At 35.9% G+C, this 20,926-nt stretch overlaps 1 protein-coding gene across 5 annotated transcripts in view; it reads right to left on the bottom strand.

Annotated features, from left to right (window-relative positions):
• LOC145256478 (F-box/LRR-repeat protein 5-like) overlaps positions 1-20,926 on the bottom strand; it is a 248,024-nt gene that overhangs the window by 183,503 nt on the left and 43,595 nt on the right. For 4 of the 5 annotated variants that reach the window (XR_013863997.1, XR_013863998.1, XM_080115421.1 and 1 more), the window contains exon 3: positions 14,895-15,030. Coding sequence is in view for 2 of the 5 variants with exons in the window: in XM_080115421.1 (XP_079971547.1) it covers positions 14,895-15,030 (136 nt within the window). In the remaining 3 variants the exon portion in view is untranslated. Of the gene's footprint in view, positions 1-4,327; positions 4,676-14,894; positions 15,031-20,926 lie in introns of those variants that run through there. The other variant, XR_013863999.1, reaches the window with a different exon arrangement.

Raw genomic sequence — 20,926 nt, 5'->3', positions numbered from 1 at the left:
GCCCAACTTTTGTAGGATGGCAAACAGACCATCTCTACTGACCATGTCAAAAGCTTTTGTGAGGTCTACAAATGCGATATGGAGAGGTCTACGTTGTTCTCTGCATTTTTCCTGGATTTGACGCACTGAAAATATCATGTCTGTGGTTGAGCGCCCGCTACAGAAGTCGCATTGCAACTCTGGATAAACAATCAATATTGCAAACTGCTGGAGCCTTGGAAAGAACACTCTGGCAAAGACTTTGCCAGTGACACTGAGTAAAGATATACCACGGTAGTTATTGCAATCTCCTTTGTCTCCTTTCTTGAATAAAGTGACAATTTTAGCATCTTTCATAGCTGTTGGAAATTTTCCGTTGCGCCAACTGGTGCAGAGGAGGTCGTACAAGTGTAGGAGCAAGAACTTGTTGCACTCGAGCAGGTCTGCTGGAATCTCATCAGTACCTGGGGCCTTCCCTACATTTGTGTGTTGGAGAGCAACTTCGAGTTCTGACATAATTGGAACGTTGTCCAGTTCAACTAGGGTGTCGAAATTCAGAGTGGAATTTAAAGCTGTGACTGTGATGTTGCGTGGTTCACCATATAGTACAGAGTAGTGCTCCACCTAGCTGCTTCGTAGGATCAGTGATGAGCTCCCCTGTAGTAGATTTTAAAGGGCAAACTTTCTTAGCGCTCTGTCCAGTTGTCTTGCGGAGTCCACGATACATCACATGTAGTTTACCGCAGTCAGCAGCAGTCTGGATTTCGTCGCACAGGTTGTTCCAGTAGTTGTTTGCACAGTGCTGAGCAGCTTTCTGGAATTGACTATAAGCCTCTTTCAGCTTGGACAGGGTGCTGCGTGTCGGCCTGCTCACATAGTTCTTGTGAGCATCATTTTTAGACTTTAGTAGAGGTTCTAAGATTTCTGCATTCTCAGCCATCCAGTCTTCGCAAGGTGGCCACTTGGTTCGAAAGGATGTGACTGCAGCCGAATGTCAAAAGGTATTGAAATTAACCAAAGTCAATCCAATAGTGATGATGACTCGACCCCTCCTTGTACAAAATGGGCGAGTTTAGGGTGAAGGAATTAATGTTTTGGCCAATTTTTCGATATTTGTTGTCTGAGACATTGAGCTTCAAAAATGATACCGATCTTGTCAGGATCCGTCGCATCTGTTGAAAGTTTTGCAAGACATACATTTAAACAGACAGGTAAGATTTATATTATACTAGCAGGGGGGGGGGTCGTACCCGGCGTTTGTAGGTGTGTGTGGTTTTGGGTAAATCAAGACAAATGTGTCGGGGGGGGGGGGGGTAAAATTTAAAAAAAAAAGTTTTGGTAGGTAAGTATGAATGATCGAACCCGAACCGTTGAGGCAAATTTGTAAATTAAAGTGTGAAAAAATAACGTGCGACGTTAACCACTGGGCCACCACAAAATAGTAACGGAAACATGTTTGAATTTATTTAAGAATTGCCAGGTGCCCGTACTTAATGAATTAATGAGGTCAACTTTGACTGCGGGGCAGCTTTTTTTTTTTAAAATGAATTTTAAACATCATGTTATTCCGCAGTTTTACTGCGGGATAGTCGACGGTGACGTTTACATCCGGTTCAAATCCAGTTTCTCTGTTTTTATACTGAAAAGGGAAAGCAACACACGGCGATCTGAATATGTCAAATATTTAGGTTTTGAAAGTCGGGCAAATTAAATAGACAGGCGACCCCCGTTGTTAACTCGTACATATTACGATCTAGACGCGATATAAAAAGTTTTAAGAAGTTGTGAGCCAACCAATCACTTCTCGGAAAAAAGCCTTTCTCGGACAAACACGAAAATGTACACACACAAACAAACATTTTCGCTTTTATATATATAGACTAGCGGGGGTACCCAGCATTGCCCGGGTGTTTGGAGGTGTGTGTATTGGGGGGGGGGGTTAGATCAAAGCAAGCCTGTTTAAAAAAAAAAAACGTTGGCCAGGTGTTTGGAGGTGTAAAAGAAAAAGAAAAAGTTTTAGTAGGAAGATAGGCCCCGAAGCCTTGACGCGAAGGTGGAAATGAAATGGAAAAAAAAAACCCTGAAACCTAACCATCTCGACCATGACGGGAAAGGAAGTGATAAATGTTTTAAGTTAACGTTAATAAAGTGAAATTGACAAGTGCGAGAAAGTTAAGTCGCGTGATGTTTGACCTTGAAACATGACGCGGCTGGCAGCTAGTTTTTGCTTTTTTTATACTGAAAAGTGTAATGAAAAATCTTGAAAATAGCGCGTAAAAGTCGGGCAAATTAAAAATAGATGATTTAGACAGCATATAAAAGGTTTTAAGAAAGAGTGAGCCGACCGAGAAATCCAGCGAAAAAAGCCTTTGGCGGACATACACAAATATGCACACACACACTAACACACATTTTCGCTTTTATATATAGATTATATTGGACCCAATATATAGTAATGATTTAAAAAGTTAAAAACAAAAAAAACAAAAAAAAAAAAACTTGTGCGCCACCACCGAGAATCGAAACCAAAATGGTTAGCTTATGATTTACTTTTTCCTTTGACGTTAATGCCTGAGCTATGAAGATATGTTTGCTGCAAGGCAAAAAATTAAAGCACGAACCAATAGCTATTACGTTACGCATGCATATTCGTAATGCCATCATTCAACCTTCACCTGGTAAATTCTATTTTTTAAATTCTTACATAGATTTTCCCTGGCTAAAACCCAAATATAAAGTTTCGCATGGGTTTGAATACCCTATATATTAAGCTTCATGTCTTTAGACTAAAAACTGACAGAGGAATTTGGTAGGCAAAATTTTTTAAACACATATACATATATACGCATACATAAATATATATAGAAAGAGGTTTGTGTTTACTATGAACTTTTTACGCAAATATCACGCAAGTATAAATCATGTAGAATATCTGCATGAATATAATTACACGTAATAGTTAACTGTAGATGATCATCCCACAAGAAAAAAAAACTAATATGGAATTAATTAAAATAAATGTTCAAAAGAATATGCAAATTAGCTAGATTTTTTGCAGATGAATACAATTTCACAACCCATATATAAAAAAGTTATTATGAATATCAATACAAAAAAAAAAAAAAATTTATAGGAATATATATATATATATATATATATATATATATAAAAGTGAACGTGTGTGTGTGTCTGTCAGTCTGTGTACATTTCCCTACGCAATAACTTAATTTTTAGTCTACAAATTCGAAATTTGATATACAGGGTACTGAGATTTGGGAAAATTTGTGTGATCGGTTTTCGGCCAGAAATTTGGCTGTTAAGGGGTCAAAGTTCAACGATTTGACCTTTAAGAACTCTACTAAACTCCCGACAATTTTGGGTCTAAACACTTGAAATTTTAGATATAGGTTCCTTGGACATGGATCAAACTTAATAACTTGATTTGAGCCCAAAACAATAAATGTTAAAGGATCAGAATAGGAGGTCAAAGTTAATAAATTGACCGCTTTTTTTTTTTTTTTTTTTTCAGCATACACCTCCAAACACCCGGGCAACAAGTATATATATATATATATATATATATATATATATATATATATATATATATATATATATATATATATATATGGTTAATTGAGAGAAAGATGACATGTCCTGTTAATTATAGAACAATTAAAACAGATTTTTTTTTTAATTTAAAAAGCACAATTTTATCCCAGAAGCAAAAGATATTTCAGTATGTATTTTGCTTTGATTGCCTTCACAGATTTACACTGCAAGTGAAACGATCACATTACTAGAGTGATTTTGCAAGTGGCAACTAGAAATAATAAAATGATTATCTTTTGGCAATCGTGTCTTTTTTTTTTTTTTTTTTTTTACCAACAAACTGCAAAAGCTCATTACTGAATGAATAAGGTCTCTTCAACCTTATGTCCTTTTATTAAAACGAGCAAAGTCAAAATATTTCAAAGATTTAATAGAACAATATACTCATTTTTTTTTTTTTTTTTCCGAAGGCTGTTAACAAAAACATCCGAAACAATTCATATTTATATCTTCAACTCTCAACATAAAATTTGGTGTATCTTTAGAATTGCATTTCAAAAAATAAATAAATAAATAAATAAATAACCCTCAGAAAAATCTTTATGATGTACGTACTTGTCATGGAACGAAAATGTCATATTCCGAAAATCATGTGGATTTTACTAGTAACTTTTCTATTTGGCGAGTAAATGAAAATACTTGCTGGTCAACGGTCAATTAAAGATGAATCTGTCCGTAAAACACTGCTCACATTTCATATAATAATAGAATATTAATCAACCAATTTGACTTATCTGACCTCTTTTTATATCCTTAAAGGTGATACATCCTTTTGAGAAAAAAGAAAAATGGCACCAAAATGCGAGGGGATTGGAATCAAATGTTTCATCCTGAATGTCGAGTGTTGTTGAGAGTTGAAATTTAGTAAATCTTACGTTTTTATAACAGGAATTCGTTAAATCGGGAAAACCCAGTTTGTCATAACTTCCTGAGTCACAGAACTCTGTAAAATACAAGATAGTGATCCGGTTGCAGAGAACAATTATGGAGAAAAGAAATGCGTAAACACGCTCCATTAATTATGAGGTGAAAAAAAAAGATTCGTATTATTTGAATTATTTTCTTGAAACTGTCCAATGCATGTCAGCGATGTAAAGTAGAAGTTAAGCTGATTATCATCATCATCAGAATAATAATCATCATCATCATCGTCAGAATAATCATCATCAGAATAATCAACATCATCATCATCAGAATAATCAACCTTTTTTTTTTTTTTTTTTTTTTGACCATCAAAAATATTCGCGCGGATACAGTTTGCATGATGATAGGACGAGGAAAACAAAAATTCTCAAACTTTTAGTAATTTAGAGATTTTTGACTCTGAATTATTTTTGACACAACTAAAGATTTCGAATTTTATTAACTTAACTACTAGGCCGCCCAGCGTTGCCCGGTCACAAAATATGCTTAAATATATTTTAATTAATGTAGAATTCTTATTTATTATAAACAGAAATACCATAAGTATTAAATGTAATGCTAAATTTAAAAAAAAAAAAACCCAGATGTGCATGCAAGTATTGTTTTTTCTAAACAGTTCACTTCTTGTAAGTAAAAAAAAAAAAAAAAAAACTCAAGCTGAGATCAAAACCAAAATCTAAAGTATGATAACCATTAGACCAGCTGGACATGATCTTTAAAAAGTGTTTTCAAACCTACTAATTTTCAACAGTTATCTGTCATGTGAACCATTCACGCATGTGCATTCATGAAACAGACAAAAAACCTGATGACCTCCAAGTAACAGTTCTTCAATTTTGACCCCTTAGCTCTTTTTTCTGGGTGAAAATCAATTAAAAAGTTTTCCACATGTCTGAATACCCTGTATACCAATTTTCAAGTAACAGTTTTTCAATTTTGACCCCTTAGCTCTTTTTTCTGGATGAAAATCAATTAAAAAGTTTTCCACATGTCTGAATACCCTGTATACCAATTTTCAAGTCTGTTGAACAAAAATTCCTTGAGTAATTTTTAATCAGTTCATATATGTGTCACGTTGGTACAGTGGTAACGTCACCAGCTTGGAATGCTACCGCTTTGCTTTCGGTTTCGATTCTAGCTCATGGCACCTAAATATTTTTTTTTATTTTTGAAATGACAACTCTACAATCTATAATATAAATCTCATCTGTCTGTTTAAAAGTATGTATGTATGTATGTTTGTATGTCTCGCAAAAACTTTCGACAGAGGCGGCAAATTTTCACGAGATCGGTATCATTTTGAAGCTTGACCCTTCAGACGACAAATATCGAAAAATTGGCCAAAAACATTAATTCCTTAACCCTCAACTGAGCAGTTTTCCACAGGGAGGGTCGATGTTTTTAATAACATTTTTTGCAAGTCATTCAACCCTCGCGTTCACGACATCGCTTAACAGATGTTATTTCAACCACCCCGTGACATCACAACCACGGTAGGCACATCCAGTTTTTTTTTTTCCACCTCTTTTTCCTCTGGCGCGTTATGGGTTTGATCCTGCTTACTACTCCTATTTTCTTTTTTTCTTTTGCGCTCGCAATTTTCCCTTTTTTTTTTTTTTGCTCAACCAACACCCTTACACACACCTCCACTTTCTTTTCCGTCTTGCGTCACCGGTTTGAGCCTGTCTGCCTACTACGACTTTTTTTTTTTTTCTCAACACACACCTCCAAACACCCAGGCAACACTGGGCACTCATTCTAGTCTAATATATAAACGGCTATATGTCTATCTGTCAGTGTCCATACTTTCAAACTCTATTTCTTCCGAAACTAAAAGACGTAGAGTGGCACTAGGAGCCTCAAATGATTGGATTTTTTTTTTATAGGTCTTTAGTAGAGAAATAACAATCTATAATAGAAAAGCCAAAATGTATATGTATGTGTGTGTGCATTTTTTGTATGGGGCTCTTGAAGGGGGGGGGGTCACTAAATCTTACAACTTTTCACTTTCTAGATTATAATATGTCAGATTTATGTAGCGAGGCTGTGTCTATCTTTTATTTCAGCGAATTTTAGGTTACAAAATTTGCGCTGTGATTTCACTTTCTCTACTGCTATCGTCCCTTCATGACAAGATAACCATACACGCATGTGCAAAAAATGGTCTTGCATTAGTTTAAATATTAAACAAAAACGACCCAATTTCGCTGACGTGCTCTTAGCTCAGCGGGTTAAGGAGCGGCGTCATTATCTTAAGGTTGCAAGTTCGAATGGTGATGTAATATTTTATCTTTTTCGATTTTTAAAGATTTAATATTGAACCGTTTTAACATCGTTCGCTTGCATGTTTTTTTCTTCTCCCCATCATGTTCGCTGTTTTTTTGTTTTTCCGGGGTTTTTTATTTTAAAGAAGTTTTAACATGGTTCGCTTACACGGTTTTTTTTTTCCATCATGTTCACTGTTTTTTTTTTGTTTTTGTTTTTCCGATTTTTTTTTTTTTTTTAAGAAGTTTTAACATGGTTCGCTTACACGTTTTTTTTTTTTCCATCATGTTCAGTTTTTTTTTTTTGTTTTTGTTTTTCCGATTTTTTTTAAAGAAGTTTAACATTGTTTTTTTTTATTTTATAATATTTAAACAGCTCTATTACTTTGCCTATTCTTTAGTTTCCATTTTGTTTTGATTTAACCCCCCCCCCCAACACACACCTCCAAACACCCGGGCAAGGCCGGATACCCCTGCTAGTAGTTAATAAATGAAAAATTAAATCCAGGGTTAATGTCTTTCAATTAAAAAAGTTTATTTGTACCAAATATGCTTGAATTGCACAAAGTATTGTGAATTTTAACGACGCCACAGGTGATATTTTTGTAAGTTCTTCCTGCCCATAATTTGAGAGGCGGGGGGGGGGAAGATTTCCACTACTAACAATTACTACAATATTGACTAACGTACACTTATTAACATTTATCCTCGAGTGGCCTTCGGGTTGACAGAAAAATTCCCCGAGTTCGTCAAAATGCATCTGAAGGTCGGAGGTTACATCAACAGAAACGTGTAAATTACACTCAAGATAGGAAAAGTAGTCTGAATAATCACAATGCTACTAAAAAAAACAGTTGTCTCCTTTACAACTAAAATTTTATTTCATTTTCTGTATAAGTTTAAAAAATGTGCACACACACAAATTAAAAACTAAAATAACTTAATTACATTCCAGGTATAGAAATAAATAAATCATACTAACTGGCAAGCCTCGTTTTTTTTTTTTTTCTGACCTCTTTTCAACTCAACTGCAATTTGACAACTGCCTCTTTCTGTTTTCTTTTTTAACAACAAAAAAAACAAAAAAAACTTTTTTTTTTTTTTTTTAAATCTTCCAAGTAAACAAACTAACTTTACAACCTGCAACAATTAGAAGGCCAAAAGAGCGACCACAATATCAGATGAGTCATAAAAACATCCAGCCAATCAGAGGCATTCTTTTGTTAAGACACTGGGATGTGTAGTTCAGTTATAAAAGGAAATGAGAAAGAATTTCATAAAATTGGTCAGTCCATATCCTGTTTATTAAAGGTTTAGGATTTCTTTCTTTTTTTCAGCTCAAGATATTGGAGAAAAAAAAAAAAAAACCCAGAGAAACAAACAAGTAAATATGCACATACATAATAAATATTATTTACATATCATTACACAGCACCAACACCACCACCACTCCCCCAGTCAGAAAAAAATATTGTCAAAGAAACTAATGTCATTTAATACATAAATCTCTATGAACTTCAAAAAATTTACATTATACTAGCAGATGTACCCAGCATTGCCCGGAACTAAACGTAATGTTAAATTCCTTTAAAAAAAAAAAAAAAAAAAAAACATGAATTAAATATACGAAAAGAAATTGAGACATGTGCATTTCACTTCTTGTAAAAAAAAAAAAAAATACTCGAGCTGAGATTGAAACCAAAACCTAAGGACAGTGATTAAAGTACGATAACAATTTACAAAAACTTAGCACCATCTTTAAAAAGTGTTTTCAAACCTATTTATTCTTAACATAAGGAAGCTGTCATGTGAACGAGTCACGCATGCACAGTCATGAAACAGTTGATAAACAGATAAAAATCCGATGACCTCCAAGTACCAATTTTTCACTTTTGACCCCTTAGCAGCCCGTTTTTTTTTTCTGATGAAAACTGATTAAAAAGCTTTCCACATGTCTGAATACCCTATATACCAAATTTCAAGTTTGAAAATCCAAAATTCGTTGAGTATATATGTTGAGAAGTGTCCTCACACGTAGACATTCTCACTTTTATAGATATGCTAGCATTGCCCGGTCATAAAATATGCATAAATATTATATTATATTTTACTTAATACAGAATTTTTATTTATTATAAACAGAAATACCATAGGTGTTAAATGTAATGTTAAATTCTTTAGAAAAAAAAAGAAGTAAAAAAAAAAAAAAAAAAACGGACAGAAACTGAAACACATGCATGCGAGTATTATGTTTTTCTAAACAGGTCACTTCCTGTAAATAAAAAATAAATAAATAAAAATACTCAGGCTGAGATCAAAACCAATACCTAAAGACAAGGAGTCAAATACAATAACCATTCGGCCAACGTGACACACTATTCAAAAAGGTGTTTTCAAACTGACTTATACTTAACATAAGAGAGGAGTAATGTGAACCATTCACGTATGCGCAATCATGAAACAGTTAGCAAACAGTGAAAAATATGACGACTTCCACATACCAGTTTTTCAATTTTGACCCCTTAGAAGCCATTTTTTTTTTTTAATGAAAACCAATTAAAAAGTTTTCCACATCTCTGAATAACCTATATACCAAATTTCAAGTCTGTAGATTAAAAATTCATTGAGTATATAGGTTGAGAAGTGTCCTTACACAGACAAATTATAGATTGGTGTTCAGAGTTTTTTCCCCAGTTATCTTTCTTATTATTTCTTATGTTTGTTTTTTTTCTTTTGTTTTTTTTGGTGGAGTGTTATTGTTTAATTTGGAGATAGACTTCTACCAGGTTCCTTTCTTTTTTTTAAATGGTATAGCAAGTTTTTGCTTGGGCTTGTTGGTATTTTTGTGGGATGAAATTTGAATAACTTTAGCATTTTTTCCCCTGAAGTTATTGCTTTTTTTTACATTCTGTTATAAACGATGGCATTTATTTTGGGCGTGGTTTAGTGCAAGAATTCGGGATTGTCTTCGTTTAGAATATTGGTGAAAGCTGACATTGGATCTGTTTGGTTAGCTATTTCTTAACTGACTAGCAGATGAGTTACTGAAAGAAGTTTGAATTTATTTAATTAAGAGAATTGACAGGTGCCTGCACTAAATGACGTCAAGTGGTTGGTTGGTTGTTTTTGTTTTATGGCATATCAACCCTTTTCAGGTTATTCAATGTCGAATCCGGTGATTTTGAAGAAAATTTTTTAATAGAATATATTTGTTTTTTGCAAGTCAGTTTCTATTTAACCCATAGTTAGGATCCTAACAGGTACTACCACTCCGGGTCAAAGTGGACCTGGGAGCAATGGCAATTAAAGGGTGGCTCCACACTCCCCAGAGCCCGCAAGCTGGGGCCTCACCATCGGATATAGTTTAGGGTCATATCCAGGACCACGTCAAGTGGAAGTTGTAGAGTTAATATTTTGTGCAAGTGTTACGACGACGTAAGCAATAGCTATTCAGCAGTTAACATTTTCTGCGGGACAGTTTTTAATGAGGTTAATAACCCAGTTTGTTTTCTTACCTAGCTTTGGGGAAAAACACCTCCCGCATTTATTAGGGGAGTGGCTCGTCTTGAAATGAAAGCAACTGTCTGATATGACGACGGTAAGGCGACACTGACCAAACGTTACATTGCTTTCTAAAGACCACTGGCCGTTGGGCAGGATTTGAATCAAGTTTCGCGTTTTTTATACCGAAAAACAAAAGCAACATGCAGTGATCCCAAAATGTCGAATATTTAATGTTTCAAAGTCGGGCAAATTAAATAGACAGGCGACCCCCGTTGTTAAGTCGTAGATATTATCATTTAGACAGCGTATAAAAAGTTTTAAAAATGAGCAACGGCCTTGAGAACCTGCCGGAAAAAAAGCCTTTTGCAGACATACACAAAAAGCGAACATACATACACATTTTCGCTTTTATATATATAGATTAATGTTGAGCAAAGTTTGTTAAATTTGATCCAATTTACAAGTTTGGTTTTATTTCTTTTCTTACAGGGTTCAGAGTTTTGAGGAAAATTGGGAAGTGGTCGCTACAATGTACCTCTCAGTAAAAGTTCATCAATATTGCAGGAGACCATCTTCTATATATATTTAAAAGGCAAAATGTGTGTGATCATTTTATGTATGTCTCGCTAAAGCTTTTTTCGCTGACGGTCCCCGGGGGGGGGGGAGGGGGTTTACTATCGCTTAGAACTGTTTATATACCCCCTAGATAATAATATCTAGGATTTGGGAATGCGGGTCGCCTCTAGATTTATTTACGTCGATTTTTACAAAATTATTGTTATTTCAGCCCGTCTTGTGTTCGTTCAGCTTTTTCGTATAAAAAGCGAAACTAATTCAAAGCTAAGGCACTGTTACCGGCAATCACACTGGGAAACGTCCAGAAGCAATCAGCTTTGATCAATGCGGAGCCAAACTCCTTATATATATAAATCTCATCTGTCAGTGTGTGTATGTATATCTCGCTAAAACTTTCAACGCCCACGACCAACACTGACAAAATTGGTAACGTTTGAAAGCTCAGTCTCTCGGCTGACAAATATCCAAAGATTGGCCAAAAACATTAATTCTTTAACCCTTAACTGGGCCGGTTTTTACAAGGAGGAGTCACTTTTTTCGTTGACATTTTTGCAAAGTCATCATACGCCTTAATTTGAACAGTGATGATGTTGTAGGTCACGCTGGGCGCAGCGACAAAACAGTTTGCTTTTTTTTTTTTTTCACTTCCTTTTCCTCTTAGCGTTACAAGTTCGAGTCTGCCTGCTTACTATTAGTCTTTGTTTTTTTTTTGCCGCTCACACAGATACTCGCTATTTACATTTTTTTTAGGGAGTTGGTTAATTTTGTTTTTTTTTTTTAAACATTTTTTAGGGCTTCGTTGGTCAATACCCTTACCATAAAACCTCTCCACACCCAGGCAACGCGGGTATCCCTGCTAGTAGAGTTAGATTAACGTTGTATGAATCTGAAGATTCTATTGTTGGCATTGGTTCCTACTATAATTTTCTAGGCAGAATTATTTCCAGAACAACATTAGGTACTTACAAGAGAGATCACATGAAGGTTGCGAACATCCTAAGTGAGTAATTTTGTAGAACAAATTGGATTTGAACTTAGGACACCCAGGTCGTCAGTCCATGTCATTAGAGAATCGAGAGAGCTCGCTAGAAACTACTGCTAAGTCCAGACTAATCACCAAATGGCTATACAGTCGTCTCTGTATTATGCATCCGACAACCTCCTTAGAAATTAATCCAAAGTTTGGGTCTTTGGTCCATTAGGTAAATAATATCAGGCTAAGAAAAACGTTTAATCCTAGGACTTTATTTATTTATTTATTTATTTTTTATTTTTTTTACACAGGAATCACCACTTATCAAGGCCCGGAGGCCACTCGAGGATAAGCTGTTCCTAGAATGTACATTTAGGTTTAGGCACAGATAAAGAGTGTGGGAAATTACTGATAGTGGTTTTGGCTAGATGAGTGTTTTTCGTGAAAGTTTGACAAGGGAGGACCATAGATAGAAGCTCAAACGAACACTTGCCATGAAAATAACGATAAAGCAGAGACAGGCTCACAACGTCTCTTCTGTGGGAGAGAGGTTGCAGGGAAGAGAAAAGGGCATTCACCACTAAGCTACGAAGTCTATTTTGAACTCTATCAAGGCAGGATAAGCTGCTTCCAGCAGCTCCTGCCCAGATGTGGCAACATTATTCCATCATTGGCCGTACCTGGCTTTCATATAGGTAGAGAATTGCATCAAGAGTGAGATATCTACTGCAGCGGTAGAAGGATCCTACCATTTTTCCAGCAACCTTGCTAATGGATTTGATATACGTGTTCCATTTTAGATCGGGAGTAAAAGTCAAGCCCAGAAGCTTGTCAAAACATGAAGCCTCCCCAAGATGAGAGCCATTCATTTCAATTGATGAACATGAAAAGAGAATTACTCATTTTAGCTCCTGATACTGCTCACACTACACTGACGCCAGAGTAGACAGCAGTTTCTTTGTCACAAACATCATTCATGGAAAATGAGGACTGAGGCGCAAAGAAGGGGGAGGAGAGTTACAGGGTTGTCGAAAGTGCAATCACAGTGCATTTTCAAATCTTCATTCGTTTTGTTCGATAATTTGTGAAAAAATAAAAAATAAAAAAAGGATTTTACTTATACTGAGTTTTTCTCGACCATTCTAATAGAATTGTGTGCATCCCTTAACAACCGCTGACCCCAACACTGATTTTCTATTCATCTTCATCTCTCCTCTCTCTCTCCATGTCGTCGTTTCTCACATTGGCAATTGTCAAGTAGACAAGCATTGGCTCACAAGTACGACAAAAAAGAATATGAAATGCAAACTCACAAAACATAACAGACTCCAACACATGTTTAGTTGTGCTTTTTTTTTCTTTCTTTCTTTTTTTTTTTTTAATGTCTCCATTTGAAGTTTGTAACGTTGGGTATGGATGGGGCAGCCAAACCAGATGCCAACATTGCCCTGCTTTTTATTGAAACCAACCGAGAACACTTTTTAGTATCCTCGTTGTTCCCTTAAGTGCAATTGTCTGGATCTCTTTTGCACTTGGTTCACCAGAAATATTCGTCAGGTAGGATTTCAGGTTCTTCTTCATAAGCCCTGTAGCACCTATAATAACTGGTATGATTGATACCAGTTTCTTTTCATATCATACATAAGACCTTGATATTTGGTCTGTTTCTCCCTTTCAGCTCTGTTCAGACCTCCATCATTAGGGACACTCACTTCAACCAAGGTTGCCACTCTCTCTGACTTATGCATGTTTGTATGTGTTTGTTTGCATGCATCTCCAAACGTTAACACCCACATCTTTGTTATCTGTCAAGGCAATCATTGTTAGTTAGTTGACATCAACTTATCTCCTCAGCTGCTAAAGCTCTCCAGACCTAGTTTAAACTGGAAACTGTCTCTAAACTAATTCTGACTCCTAAATTTATAGACTCAAAATCGGAAATCCTATGTCCAGTCTTTAGCTTTAGTCACCACAGCACCTGATTAATTGAAATCGACTAATTCTGCACTTGCGCCATAACACAGAAGTGGATGATTATTTGGAAATGGAACATCTACCATGCAGTGCCTTCTTGTCTCCAAAGTTCAAAAAGGCCTCAGCAGTCCCCCACTGTCTTCCTGTGCTTTTGTTCCATCCACTAAGGAATCATTTCCTCCCATTGTTATGGTCTTTAAAAAAAAACTTTTTCTTCATTTTTTTTTATTAATCCTAACACTGACAGGGAGGGGGGTGGGGAGTCTATCACTGAATTCACCCAACAGTGAAAGAATCAATGATTGGCCAAAATGACAATTTTTATAAAGCGCTACCTCCCCTCTAAGAGATAAACACCAGGATATGGGTCTCATTAGTACTCAATAAATGAAAATGTCTCTTGACTAATTTTTTTTTTTTTTTTTCTTCGAAAGGGAATCACCTCTTATCAAAGCCCAAAGGCCATTTGAGAATAAAGATTAATGAGTGTACGGTGATCACTGAGACAACAATGTAGTGATCATTAGTGGTAGAATTTAATTATTTAAGGGGGTAGTTCAACAAGAACTTGTTGACATTGAACTTGATGATCGTGTTGTAGTTAGTTGGAAAGTAGGTCAGATAAACAGACTTCCACAGGTGGCCAGTTTTAAGAAAAGAAGCTTTGTTTAAAGAACTTGTGTTTAGATTTAAGCACAGATAGAGAGTGGAGGGAAATTGTTGACAGTGTTTGTAGCTAGAGTGTTTTTTTTAGAAAGTTTTGCAGGGGAGGGGACCATAGATTAAAGCTCAAACGAGCACCTGCCATGAAAATAAAGATAGAATATAGACAGACTTGCAACGTCTCTTCTGTAAAAAAGAGGTTGCAAGGAGGAGAAAATGAACGCCCCCCCCCCTCCCCAGCACCTGCTAGAAATTGAAATCGGTTTTGAACTCTGTAAAGGCAGGATACGGTGCTCCGAGCAGCACCTCCCCAGATGTGGGATTGCATAAGGTATGACACTATCAAGCCAATCAACATTCATGATAGAGAAGGAGAGAGAAAAAGAGAAAGATTTGTTTGTTTTTTTTTTGTTTTTTTAAAAACTTACCAAAGAGTTCATCAGTGTAGAATTTTTCTGGGGAATCTTTGAAACATTCCAACTGGGTGTGTTCATGGATCACCTGCGTCTTGATTTCTTTCAACTCTTCGTACGAAAAGTGCTCAACCAACAGCGGTTGTAGAACCTGCAATGATTAAAAGAACAAAAAAGAACATTAATATCACTGGAGAAAACACATTTCATGTTTTTGAACTTTTGAGATGAGGATCGATTATTTCTATTATTTATGGGGGAAAAAATGAATTTGGCCTATCATTTGGGCTACAAGAAACGTTTCCGTTTAGTAAACCGAATCCAATGTGAATGATATGTTCACCATAGATCGCATCATCATTATGGTACGATAAAATTCTGTTCATGTGTATGTCTATACAGCATAATCACACGGATACATCGGTTCTCACTAGATCACCAAAGTTAAGCAATATTGAGTCCGGTCTCTCAGGATGGGTGACCAATCGGAGAATGCTAGATGGGTGACCAATCGGAGAATGCTAGATGGGTGACCAATCGGAGAATGCCAGATGGGTGATCAATCGGAGAATGCCAGATGGGTGACCAATCGGAGAATGCCAGATGGGTGACCAATCGGAGAATGCCAGATGGGTGACCAATCGGAGAATGCCAGATGGGTGACCAATCGGAGAATGCCAGATGGGTGACCAATCGGAGAATGCTAGATGGGTGACCAATCGGAGAATGCTAGATGGGTGACCAATCGGAGAATGCCAGATGGGTGACCAATCGGAGAATGCCAGATGGGTGACCAATCGGAGAATGCCAGATGGGTGACCAATCGGAGAATGCCAGATGGGTGACCAATCGGAGAATGCTAGATGGGTGACCAATCGGAGAATGCCAGATGGGTGACCAATCGGAGAATGCTAGATGGGTGACCAATCGGAGAATGCCAGATGGGTGACCAATCGGAGAATGCCAGATGGGTGACCAATCGGAGAATGCTAGATGGGTGACCAATCGGAGAATGCCAGATGGGTGACCAATCGGAGAATGCTAGATGGGTGACCAATCGGAGAATGCCAGATGGGTGACCAATCGGAGAATGCTAGATGGGTGACCAATCGGAGAATGCCAGATGGGTGACCAATCGGAGAATGCTAGATGGGTGACCAATCGGAGAATGCCAGATGGGTGACCAATCGGAGAATGCCAGATGGGTGACCAATCGGAGAATGCTAGATGGGTGACCAATCGGAGAATGCCAGATGGGTGACCAATCGGAGAATGCCAGATGGGTGACCAGGCATTGTATGTAGGGGGATGGATATATGCACCTCCCTACAAGAGTTGCAAAAACCTTACGTTGTATTTCCCCTAACAGGGATGTGCATGCTATTGGGAACTGCTTGTGAATTTCATATTCCCATGAAGCATGCTCTTTTGAAGGAAGCCGATTCAACTCGTATTTAGAGTTAGTTCCATGGTTTCATTTTCATGTGTTTGTCTGTGTCCATATTTTTTGGATTCATCATTCTCATCTTGAATGTTATTTTCACAACGTTTCGGTCGATGTAATCTTCCATCTTGAGATGTATATTTTGTTAAATTCGTGAATCTGCAGGAAATTCTGTGCAGATTACCAAGTTCGACCGAAAGATCCCGACAAGATATACCTGAATAAGGTCGGAAGTTAAATCAAGTGAAACATTGTAGAAATAACGTTCAAGAGGAGTACAGTCGTCCGAAGAATCCAAACAATTCTAATTTATTCTTCTTCCTATTTACTTGCCTCACTACGAGGGCAGAGTTAGACACAAGGCCAGTTTTTAATGTGGAGAAAATCCAGCTCCCCAAAAAGGGGCACTTTGGATAGGAACAAAAATAAAAAACGTCTCAGTCATGAAGGATTTCTTCTCCATGAAGGATTTATCCTCCACTGACTGAGGACAGAAAAGGTGAAGTATAGCATCAAAACAGAGACTACACTGTGATCTTAGACAAGTACGGGCGTTCTAAGGACTGCAATTCTAACAAAGCAAATATAATAAATGTATAGCAAAGAGTTTTAGTTAGAATTCAATATGGGTGCTAGCATTCGTAACCAGAGACTCCCGGAAGTACCACATCAACTGACATCATTCACATCATCAAATTTGGTCAACTTAGAATCTTTTCTTGTAGCCCACATGATAGGTTGAATTCATTTTTTCATTTTCCCCTTTCCAGAACTAAATTAGACAAAAAAAAAAAAAAAAGAATTGTTTTAAAAATCCTCCCCCTCCCTCCTCACACTTCATCTACTTCCTCCTTTAATCTAAGAGAGGAAATAGGTCTTCAGTTCCCTAAGAAAAAGAGCTTCGTATAAGTACAATAACTTACGAGGTGTTTTCAATAAGCTTCCAGGCTTTTTGCATAGGCATTTAAAATTGCCATAGACTCTTGAAAATTCAGTCTGTTATTGCGATACATCTTATGACTGGCCAATTTTTATGATGGCTATTGCTATTTTATTTTTGATAAAATTTACACAACAAAATTTAATTTTCTCATCTCCATTTGATGAAAACCGGTTTTCTTTTCTTTTTTTTTTTTTTGTTGCAGACTATCTACTAGTTGGCCAGTTGTATACAAATCCGAAGAACAATAAGGGGTTTCTATCATGTCTGAAAGTGACACAATGTTCAACGCGTGAGATCGGAGATGCCCCGCTGTACAAGTCATGCTCTCAACTACTACTACTACTCCAAGTTATGACAACAGGACCATTGCCAGCACCCTCAAAATGCAAATCCTGATGGTTCAACGCTTGAGGGCACAGCTCAATGAAGTCTTGTATTAATACCTTCCATTATCTGACCACCTCTCCAAAATATGTGATTTTACCCTTGTAGGCAATTACACGTGAATACCTTAAAAAACTTTAATGAAAGATAAACAAGTATTATTTTAGAATTTAATGTAAAATGATTCCTCATTTTGAGCCATTCTAGCGTTTTAGGGCACTTAATCATTTTTTTCTATCAGAGATAAATCCTGTGTGCCTTTTTTTTTCTTTTTTTTCTAAAGACGATTATGTGTGGTGTTAAGAGGGTCTTTGTGCAATTATGAGAGGGTGGGGAGGTTGCCACTCTGACTTTGGGTTAATGATAGAGCTAAGAAAAATTGTGTGTGAACACCCTGAAGACTTGATAGAAACAAAACAAAATTTTAGAATTACGAGTGGGGGTTAGTTTCACATAAATTTAATGTAAAATAATTCACCATTTCGAGACCATTCTAGCGTTTTAGGACAGTTGACTAATTTATTTTTTTATGGGTGATAAATGGTGCACTTTCTTTAAGGAAGTTGACCCCTCCATATTTACGGTTAGTGGGTCATAATTATTGGCTTTTGAAAATGTTGTGCCTTAGATTTTGGACATCAAATTACTTTTAAATATGAAATTTATTTTTGTCTGTTTGTCGTAATTCTTAAGGGGTGTGAATCTTATGAATTACGAAAAATAGATAAAAATAAATTTCATAGAAAACGTGACGTTTGGAAAACTTATTAAGTATTTTTGCCCACTTATTTAAATATCAAAAAACATTTTTGCTAAAGCTAACAAATCGTTCACAAATTTTTCATACATTTGGTTTTTATTTTTAATTACATTTCTTGTCCGAGTGACACATTATTTTGTTAAACTTTCCAGTTTAAGACGTTTTTTTTTATTTCTCTACCTGGACTTCGGGCCAAGATCACAGTGTAGTATTCTGATGCTACACTTCGTCTTTTCTATCCTCTGTCAGTGAAGGAGAAATCCTTCATCAATGAGGCAATTTTTATGTTTGTTTCTCTCCAGATTGACCCTTTTTGGGAAGCCGGATTTTCCTCACATTAACCTTGTGTCTAACTGTCCTCATAGGGAGACAAGAAAATAGGAACTTAACTAAAAACTGAGCCACTCCTACAAATATTTAAATATTTATTTTGCATTTATATATATATATATATATATATATATATATATATATATATATAAAAGGCAAAATGTGTGTGACCATTTCGTGTATGTCTCGCAAAGGCTTCTTTCGCACACGCTCCCGGGTTCGTTACGATCGCTTACAACTGTTTATATAGGTCCTATATAATAATATCTAGGATTTAGGAAAGCGCGTAGCGTATAGATTTATTTACATCGACTTTTACAAAATTATTGCTATTTTGGCTTCTCGTGTGTTGATTGGGCTTTTTAGTATAAATAAAGTGAAACTAAACTCAAACGGATGTATTCTCGGCATCGCGCCGGGAAAAACGTCCAGAAGCAATCAGCTTTGATCAATCTTGTATATCAGACAGTTGCTATTCAATCTGGACAATTGGGAGCTGCTTTCCCCCTCCCCAACATCTGTTGGGGGGAAAAAACAGTCAAATTTGGGTAAACAAACCCAAACGCTGCGTGACTTCTATTTGACCTTCTTAATTAGGTCAAATGGAAGCAGCAGAGTTAACTTTTATTGCGCAGATGCCTGTTTTTATAGTTAAATAAATAAATTCAAATGTTGTATGTTGGGGTGGCCCAATGGTTAATGTCACAGTCACACGTTTCTTTTTTTTCACACATTAATTTCCAACTCAGGGGTACGGGTTCGATCCTCATACTGGCCTACCAAAACATTTTTTTTTATTGTTTAACCCCCCCCCCCTCCGGAGTTTTGATTTCCTTCAAAACACTCGGGCATCGCCGGGTACCCCCTGCTAGTATATATATATATATATATATATATATATATAAAAATGCAAAATAAATATTTAAATATTTGTAGGAGTGGCTCAGTTTCTAGTTAAGTTCCTATTTTCTTGCCTCCCCATGAGGACAGTTAGACACAAGGTTAGTTAATGTGAGGAAAATCCGGCTTCCCAAACAAAACACTGTCTAATTCACCATTAAAAACTAATGTAATAGATAAAAGACCACACGTTTTTTAACCTACATTTTTAAAATTTGACCAAAAACAACGCCGGATTGCTTTAAAATTATATTCTGATAACCAAATAACTCTAGTTAAACTAATTAAGTTCTGATAATATGAGCTCCAACTAAATATGTAAGAACATTTTTTTAATATTCATATTTTCACTTTTTTTTTTTTTTTTTAATTCGTTCTGGAATAAAAAACCAAAAAAAAAAGTTTGTTTACAGTAAAGTAATTAATATCAGCGATAGTAGCTGCTGCTGCTGCTGCTTCTACACATCGTTTTTAGATAGTTTTTAAAAAATAGAATGATTTTTTCCAGGTATCATGATTTTTAAATTGCTCGGTACCACAAGAGAAAGCCGGTTACATTTTTAATTTTAACGGATAAATGTAGTAAAATGATTGATTTATTTAACAGTGGGTGTCCAAAGAAATTTTTTTTTTTTCAAAATTTTCCAAACTCGTCATGTTGAAGTCTTCTTTTTTTTTTTTTTTAACACAACAAAAAAATGAGCTGTCAAGAATTTCGGACAACCGAATCTATTAAAAGTGATATCTCTTCTAGTTAATTTCCAAATTTCATGACAAAATTCTTAAGAGAAACGCGGTAGGACCATTTACAAATCGGGGGGGGGGGGGTCATTACAAAATCTTACCGAAAATGCTGTTTTATGATGTTAACATTTTTATCACTTTACTTGCTTAAAACTCTTTAAAAATATAATGTACATTATTATTTATTTATTTATTTGAAAGTACATTCATTTTCGGACAAAACGGTTGTATTTTGATGACTTAAGATGCTTTGGTTTTTAAAATATGACGATTTTAGCAGAATCCCCTTGAAATCTGTAATTATCCAAAGCATTTTATCGTCCGTGTATATTGCTAATTTATGCATTAATTAGAAAATCCTGCTGAGACATCTTCCAAAAATTACATCATTTTTCATACAATTATTGTGCCGATAGTGAGGAAGGAAAGAAACCCAGTAATGTTGAAATTTATGATTAAGCAAGTGTTGCCTAATCATTAACCAAAACAATGCATTTATGTATAAATTGGGAAATCCTAATGATCCATTTTCTAAAAATGAT

Source organism: Euprymna scolopes, chromosome 32, assembly GCF_053919585.1.
Source record: "Euprymna scolopes isolate OS-2025 chromosome 32, ASM5391958v1, whole genome shotgun sequence".
In the NCBI taxonomy this organism is placed as follows: domain Eukaryota; kingdom Metazoa; phylum Mollusca; class Cephalopoda; order Sepiida; family Sepiolidae; genus Euprymna; species Euprymna scolopes.
The sequence above is the reverse complement of the archived record's forward strand: the minus strand, read 5'-3'. Positions and strand labels throughout refer to the sequence as shown.